Source organism: Nansenia antarctica (assembly GCF_963989245.1).
Source record: "Nansenia antarctica genome assembly, chromosome: 7".
Classification (NCBI taxonomy): Eukaryota; Metazoa; Chordata; class Actinopteri; order Argentiniformes; family Microstomatidae; genus Nansenia; species Nansenia antarctica.
The window spans coordinates 42,324,632-42,332,485 of NC_137677.1; the positions used below are offsets into that span (position 1 = coordinate 42,324,632).

Sequence of the window (7,854 nt, forward strand, 5' to 3'; positions counted from 1 at the left end):
AATGTTAATACTTGAACAGGCATTGGTGCAAGATCTAATGATCTAATGATCTAATGGCTGAATCAGCTCGCCAGCCAACTTGGACACTGATGCTTTTGCCTTTGTCTGACCTCTTCATTCCACAGATTCCTCCTCCACGTTTAAGGCAGCTGCCTTCCCTAGGATGAAGTGTGTGTCAACGTCCCAGGTCCTGCAGTGAAACTCTTTTACACTGAGAATATTTGTGACAATGAACTCTCCCCTCTCAGTACATTCAAAACCAACTCTTCGAGTTCAGCAAAGTGGTTGGAGCAGAATGTTTCTCTGCTTGCTTGTCTTGAGTTGTCTGGTTCCCTCCGTGTCCTCTGATGAGGATTATTACAAGTTACTCGGGGCGTCCCGAGAAGCCACCACCAGAGAGCTCAGACAAGCCTTTAAAAAGCTGGCTCTGACCATGCACCCTGACAAAAATCCAGTGAGTATATTATAAACCCTATGAACACAGTCCACCGCATCATCATGTTAGATTGTTTTCATAGCCCGGTGTTTTGACTGTTACTTTCATCCTCTCCAGAATGATAAAACTGCCCACGACAAGTTCTTGAAGATAAACCGTGCGTATGAAGTGTTGAAAGACGACGACTTGAGGAAGAAGTACGACAAGTATGGAGAGAAGGGTCTGGACGAGCAGCAGCAGCAGGGAGGCCGATATGAGAGCTGGAACTACTACAGATATGACTTTGGTAAACAGCCTGTCTTTAATAAGTAGCATTACCCTGGTCTGCAAGCCAGGGAGAGAATGTGAAATGCTGAGTAACATTTTAGAGAAAAAATGGCTGGACTAGACACTAGTATCCTTTATTACAGGGTTTTACTTCCTTGTGGGCTCTGTATTGACTTGGTTTGTGTCTCTTTTTGCGCAGGCATCTATGACGATGACCTAGAAGTCATCACGTTAGACAGGGGTGACTTTGGTAAGTGTTGTGATGCTACTAAATGTGAACAAATAGAGGCAACTTTCCCTGTAATGCTATGATGCTGACTCTTGGTTTTATCCGTAGACGCAGCGATCAACTCAGGTGAAGTCTGGTTCATCAACTTCTACTTCCCCCGTTGCTCTCACTGTCACGAGCTTGCCCCCACGGTAAGAGACTCCACATCACCACATAATTCTAAGAACCTGGATTTATGAAATCTGTATTTAAAACACTATTCATCTAGTCTATTAAGCTTATTCATCGGTCTACAATCATTTTCAGTCTGTCCAGTCATGTGTCCTTTTAAAGTTGCTGTTCTTGTTTGGACACATTTTACTTGGAAGTTGCCCCAATTCCGGATAATGTATTAGTGTAGTGAATTGCTTTAATTCCAAAGTGAGCTTTGTGTTGAGGGACGACTATGCTGGAATAAAGAGCGGCTTAATGTGTGAAGTGTCACATGAAGATCATTTTACATGTCAGTTGGATGCCATGTTGTTATTTACTCCTGCTTCGTTACGTGTTCACAGTGGAGGGAGTTTGCCAAGGACATGGACGGCGGGATTCGGATCGGAGCAGTGAACTGCGGAGACAACGGCAGAGTGTGCCGCAGCAAAGGCATCACCAGCTACCCCAGCCTGTACATCTTCAAGGCTGGAATGGTAGGAGGATGACTTCCCGTTCCCGATCGTTCTGTCTTGTAAACACGTAAGGATCACAGTGACTAATAGTGTTTCTGTCTACCAACCAGAATCCAGAGAAATACTATGGAGACAGATCCAAAGAAAGTTTGACCAAGTTTGCCATGCAGTTTGTGAAGAGTCGAGTTACAGAGCTATGGCAAGGTAGGCATGAGTTAGTTTTGATCATATGATGTTCTGGATATTCTATTTGTATAGGACCTTCTATTACTTTCTATTTGCTTTCTTTTTTGCTTTTTTCTTTTTCTTGTCATCCGAATGACCATCCTGACCTTGCTAGTTGTTGCAATCTTTTAACAGTTTTGCTGACATCCATTTCCCTCCACTGTCATGTTGTTGTGTTGATACGGTTTGTGTTACACCCATTAAACTAAGGTAAAGTAAACAGTGATACTGAACGATGCTCTGCTTTCAGGCAACGTGTTCACTGAAATAGAGAAGGCATTTGCATCTGGAGTTGGATGGCTGATAACCTTCTGCGCTGACACTGGAGGTAAAAACCTGTTCAGGTTACTGAGAGATTTTGAGCATAATTTCAAATCAAGATATTCACAATCTCTTACGGTGTCTCACTGGGATAGGTGTTTCTCTCATCTAAACTAAATGATTAGAATGACAATAATAATGTATCTCTCGTTTCTCTTGATAGACTGTCTTGAGTCACAAACAAGACAGAAACTATCTGCAATGCTGGTAAGTTTGGCTAATGGTCTTTGAGTCCTTACTGGACCCTATTGGCATTCTTGATGTTGCATTTCACTGAAACATCAAATCAGATGTTCTTAATATACCATTTCTTGCACTGATGCAATATCCAATTACAAAGACATAACGGGAAAGAAGATGAAAAAGATCAGATAAGAACATCTCTCTTTCGTCTCCTCTCCTCACCAGGAGGGTCTAGTGAATGTGGGGTGGATGGACTGTTCAACCCAAGCAGAGCTGTGCGACAGCTTCGAAGTGACGACTAGCACCACCGCCTTCTTCCCTCCCGGCAGCACACTAAAGGAAAAGGGGAGTGTCCTGGTAAGACACACCTACACTAACTAGGAGAAGACGGACAGCGCTGTCATAGTCATAAAGATAATATCATTTGATTTGTGAAGTGCTTTTCATAGAACATCTCAAAGTCACCGTTCAGAGTAAAAACAATCAAAGAAAAAAAGATAAATTGTGAAAAAACACAGGTTTCTAAGCTAAGAATTGCTCTTCTGACAGTTTTTGCAGAGTTTGGAAACGAGGGAGATCTATACCGAGGTGCTCCAGCATCTGCCCGACCTGGAAGTGCTGACCAAGGACACCTTCAAGGTAAATAACCCAGTATGTCCCAACACTTAAACAGATGCTACAAGAGTTTTTTGTATTATGTGCATACTTTCAGGAGAAGGTTGGAGAGATGCAAAATGTAACAGTTTTACATTTCGTTCTGCAGAGTAAACTGGCCAACCATCGCTGGCTGGTCAGCTTCTCTTTTGGCCAGAAAACCCTGGCATCTCACGAGTATAAGAAGCTCAAAGCACTTCTGAAGGAGACCCACATACAGGTAAAATACATTCAAATTACTTAACGCATTCAACAGTTTTTAGAAGTGTACTTTCAGATGTTATTGTGTCTCGGAAGATAATAATATAGGGAGCTCTATCCCAAATCAGTCACCTGAAAAAGTCTTATGTCTTATGAGTCAAGCCCCCAGAGGAAAATTGTATTGATGTATCATAATAGTTTGAAAGATAGTATCAAATTAGTTTGAAATGTCATTCCCAAATTCTCTGAAAGACTTACAGTTCTTTTCTGATTGCTTAGGTACTATCTGTGAAAAGATGGGCTATTGTATGTGCTACAGTATTTAGCAAAACTGTACATGTACATTAACCACAAAAGCTTACACCAAACCAGCAAAAATACATCTCTTGCAGAAGCAAACAATTCTTGCAAAACTGTTTAAACTTAAACTTTTTTTTATGCGTCAATACAATACACACAAACCATTATTTGAATAAGCACACAAAGCTTCTAGCTCCATAACTCTCTGAAAGAGACAAGACAAAACTATTTAGCACAGAGATCAGTCAATATGATGTCGCACCATACACTTCCAGATCCACTACCAATGATAGGATGGTATAACTGACCTGCACACATTCATACTCAGTTTGTTGACACGGTCTGAGTGTCTCTGTACAGCTCCTGCCTCCTAATCCTACCAGGTTTCAGTAGATGAGACCTGCAGAGAGACTCACTCTGCTGACGTGTTGGAATACAGTGTTATCTGCCATTATGTGGTCCTGCCCTTCTCTGAGTCTGATGCCCATATTTACAATGCCCATGTTTACAATGACCATGTTTACAATGACCATATTTACAATGCCCATGTTTACAATGACCATATTTACAATGACCATGTTTACAATGTGGGTCTCCTGCTCTGGGGTAAACAGTCAAGCTCTTCCACTAGATACTGGGTTTCTTGCAGTTTTGTAAAATCATTTGAATAGTTTTAATGATAGATCCTTCTCATTATGAAATTAGGGTTGGTGTGTAAAGCAGTGAGTTGTGTTTACAGTTTTGCCAAAAAGTGTGTTATAAAATGACAAAGTGAGTTTAAAGCAGGGAACGTGCATTCACTTGGTAAATGCATTAGCTACAAGTGCTAATGGTTTCAGAGATTGTCATTTCAAGAATTACTGTTAGTGTTCAAGCGTTCAGAAAAAAAAGTAATTAAAATGACTGACATGATTCGGGCATGATATTTCAAACATTTAAGGTACATTTACTTTCATTGGTTTTACTTTGAACAATGCTATCAATGCTTAGTGAGGACTAAGGACTAAAGTATGTGATTTTGTAATTTGGGCTGAAATGTCCCCTTAAATCCAGACTCTCCTCTTTTGCTTAGGTGGGCAGAGTTGACTGTCTGACGGAAGCAGAGCTGTGTGGCTCCCTGTACATCCAGAAGCCGTGCATTGCAGTCTTTAAAGGCCTGGGCATTCATGACTTTGAGATCCACCACGGTACATCCTTTCAAACATCCTGTTTTTAGTTTTTTCCTTCAATACACTCAGCAATACATTGCACTGATTTAATGATCAATTTGAATTCCTTCCATTGATTTTGTCCTCTCAGGGAAGGACGCCCTGTACAACATTGTGGCGTTCGCTAAGGAGAGCGTTAGCGCTCACGTGACCACGCTGAGGCCTGACAACTTCCCCAGTCACGGGAGGGAACCCTGGCTGGTGGACTTCTTTGCACCTGTGAGTCTTAATGTTTAAACTGACTAGTGACTCGTCTCACTGCTTCGGGCCATAGCGCTGTGCAACGGTTAATTGAACAAAGTGTTTTGAACGACCGGTTGGGGACGGTAGTGACGGCGCTGTACAGCTGTACCGCTGTGGACCGGTGAGAGAGAAAGCCATGGCGTTCAATAACTTCTGTTGCAAAACGTAGCGGGCTACTGAGTCTGCTGACTGTGCTCTAGAATCCCACGGAATAAGGTTTGTCTGACCCAGTCTGACCCAGTGTTAAGAGAGTTGGCTCCATTTGACAGTGTTAAGAGAGTTGGCTACATTTTGATATGTTTGTAAAATAGGCGTCCTGCTAAGATAAGATATCTCGATGGATATGTTCCTCGATAATGTCAGCATGACTTAGTAGAAATCCCTGAAAGTTAATAGAGGTGTTTGCTCTGTGTTGACACACAGTTGATTAAACCTGAGTGAACGTTGGCATAATGGGTGTTCTCGTTCCCAGACACTTCCGGTGTTACACTTTTGGTGTTGGTGAACAACACGTAAAACTTGCCCTCCATTAAGCCAATAGGGAGAGCATGGAACCGGATGGCCCATAGGCATGTTTGAAGTCACAGTTACTTCAGGCGGATATGTTCTGTGCGCATAGCCCGGGGACGAGGTTAGCATATGTGTGCAGTTGGGTGAGGTTCCTGTTTTACCTGTAGTGAAGTCAACTCAACAAGCCATGATACAGATTGTATCTGCAACGGTTTCTGAACGTAATAAGATCAATATTCCTGCTTCCTTTTAGACATATACTTGCGTCCCTGAGAAATAAGCTAATTGATTTTTTATTTTTACCAAAATTGGCCATTTCTATTTTATGGGATTCATATAATATTCAATAGAATTAAAATAGCAAATCAGATGTGGACCAAAGTCCTACCTGATCAGGATTAAGACAAGACAAAACCAAACAATAATCCAAAGTCACCTACGAACCCTCCAAACCTCCTTTAGAAGATTTTATCAGCCAGTATGGAATATCAGCTCATGTCATATGAAGCTGCATCTTGGAGTTGTGTTTATTCATACTATGCAATGTATTGCTGATGAATCTGGTCATCTGGAGCTTGCCCTGTCCAAGGGTATTAGTAATTTAGTCATTGAACGTGTATTAATTCATAACTTTACTGTGATAAATGATACCAATGATGTAGAGTGAAGAATTAGAACATTTGATTTAATATACCACTGTTATCCTAAAAAACATAAAAGCAGAATTTAGACACATGGATAGCCATAAGCAGAAAGCAGGGCCTGTCTGTTCTTCTTTGTTCCAGGTACATCAAAGGTACAGCCAGCCCTCCACAAGTTTGTTTTTAATATCATGGTTCCGAAGCGAGAATCAGAATGTATTATGTAGCTATATTCTTTCAGAATCAGAATTGCTTTTATTACATCCAATGTACAGGTACACAAGTACAATTCTTTGGCTTAGGTTCTTCAACATTGGCATTGCAGCAATATACAAAATCACAATAATAGAATCAAGTAAAATAAGTAATAATAAAGTGAAGTGGCTAATCCCCGTCTCCTACTTCCATTTAGCCACTGAGGTTTTGGTGGATGTTTTCCGAATTCACACTCATAGAAAGCACTCAGAGTTGTAGTTATCAAAAATAAAATAATTTATTAATTAATGATATAACTAAACAAAACTCAGGTTGACTTTCCTCAAGTAATACGTTGTACTCCTGTGCGCTGTACGATACACTGCAACACACTGTGGAATACGCTGTGCGCCACGCTGTGCGCTATGCTGTGCGATTCAAAACATAATCAGATCCACCATTCCCTGGTGAACACACATTTTGATCTCCTATATAAAGCCATCTACCAGGTGCATCCTCACAGTAATTAGCTCAATATCAGGTAGGTGATCAATCCTTAAAGGTACATACATCAAACATCAAAAAGGTAAACAAAACATTTCATAAAGATATTTCATAATTTTCAACACAAAATAAACACAAAATATCTCATTAATAGATTTTCTTAACTGAACTCAAAAGGCCCTATGGCTCCAACATGAAGTGATAGAGCAGGACCAGTCGTACTGCAGTAGAATCAGTACTGCCAAATGCTGTACAGGGTGCAATATGATGAAATGCAATATGATACAATATGCAATATAATACAGATATGATACAGTACAGGTACTAATCAAGTAGTGGCTAATAGTCATTATATATAGGCCTATTCTTTTTGTAGTGAGAGTGGGGATGGTTTGGGGGAGACAGTCTTTTGTTTTCTTCCAGTGCATTTCTCAAAGAGAGACAAGACAAAGCTCAAAGACGCTGACAATATGGGAAAAACTGAAAACACAGAAACAACAAGCAACAGATAACATGAGCACAGAGAACACAGAGTTAACGAACGGGGAACAATTAACACAGCAATGTCCAGGGGGGGAGGGGGATGGCAGGGTTAGGGGAGATGGTTAGGGGTAGGGGAGGTTGTTTGCATGGGAGAACAGGTAGGTTTTGAGGTGGGATTTAAAAGTGGAGAGTGAGGGTGAGTCTCTGAGTGGTTGAGGGAGAGAGTTCCAGAGGCGGAGTGCAGCTTGTGAAAAGGCACGGTCACCGAATGAAGCCGGCTATGGTTGAGTATGTAGGCCCATGTAGAGTTGAGTGAGGTCCATGTCTGACCCTGCTGTTACCCTGTAGTGGTGTCACCCTGTCTGACCCTGCTGTTACCCTGTAGTGGTGTCACCCTGTTTGACCCTGGTGTTACCCTGTAGTGGTGTCACCTTGTCTGACCCTGCTGTTACCCTGTAGTGGTGTCACCTTGTCTGACCCTGCTGTTACCCTGTAGTGGTGTCACCAGTGTTTCCTCTACATGCATTTATTGGTGGCGGGCCGCCACGAATGAATTTCCTCCGCCACGAATTGATTCAGTCCACACACA

The 7,854-nt window shown here is 41.6% G+C and overlaps 1 protein-coding gene across 1 annotated transcript in view; it reads left to right on the forward strand.

Annotated features, from left to right (window-relative positions):
* Window positions 1-185: 185 nt before the first annotated feature.
* The window catches only part of dnajc10 (DnaJ (Hsp40) homolog, subfamily C, member 10), a 22,821-nt gene continuing 15,152 nt past the window's right edge, over window positions 186-7,854 (forward strand). Inside the window, exons 1-13 of the mRNA XM_080537277.1 lie at window positions 186-454; window positions 554-722; window positions 903-953; window positions 1,041-1,123; window positions 1,487-1,618; window positions 1,708-1,801; window positions 2,073-2,150; window positions 2,307-2,350; window positions 2,552-2,683; window positions 2,876-2,965; window positions 3,090-3,200; window positions 4,554-4,668; window positions 4,781-4,908. Of these exons, the coding sequence (XP_080393403.1) occupies window positions 230-454; window positions 554-722; window positions 903-953; window positions 1,041-1,123; window positions 1,487-1,618; window positions 1,708-1,801; window positions 2,073-2,150; window positions 2,307-2,350; window positions 2,552-2,683; window positions 2,876-2,965; window positions 3,090-3,200; window positions 4,554-4,668; window positions 4,781-4,908 (1,452 nt within the window). The 5' untranslated portion in view covers window positions 186-229. The remainder of the gene's footprint in view (window positions 455-553; window positions 723-902; window positions 954-1,040; window positions 1,124-1,486; window positions 1,619-1,707; window positions 1,802-2,072; window positions 2,151-2,306; window positions 2,351-2,551; window positions 2,684-2,875; window positions 2,966-3,089; window positions 3,201-4,553; window positions 4,669-4,780; window positions 4,909-7,854) is intronic.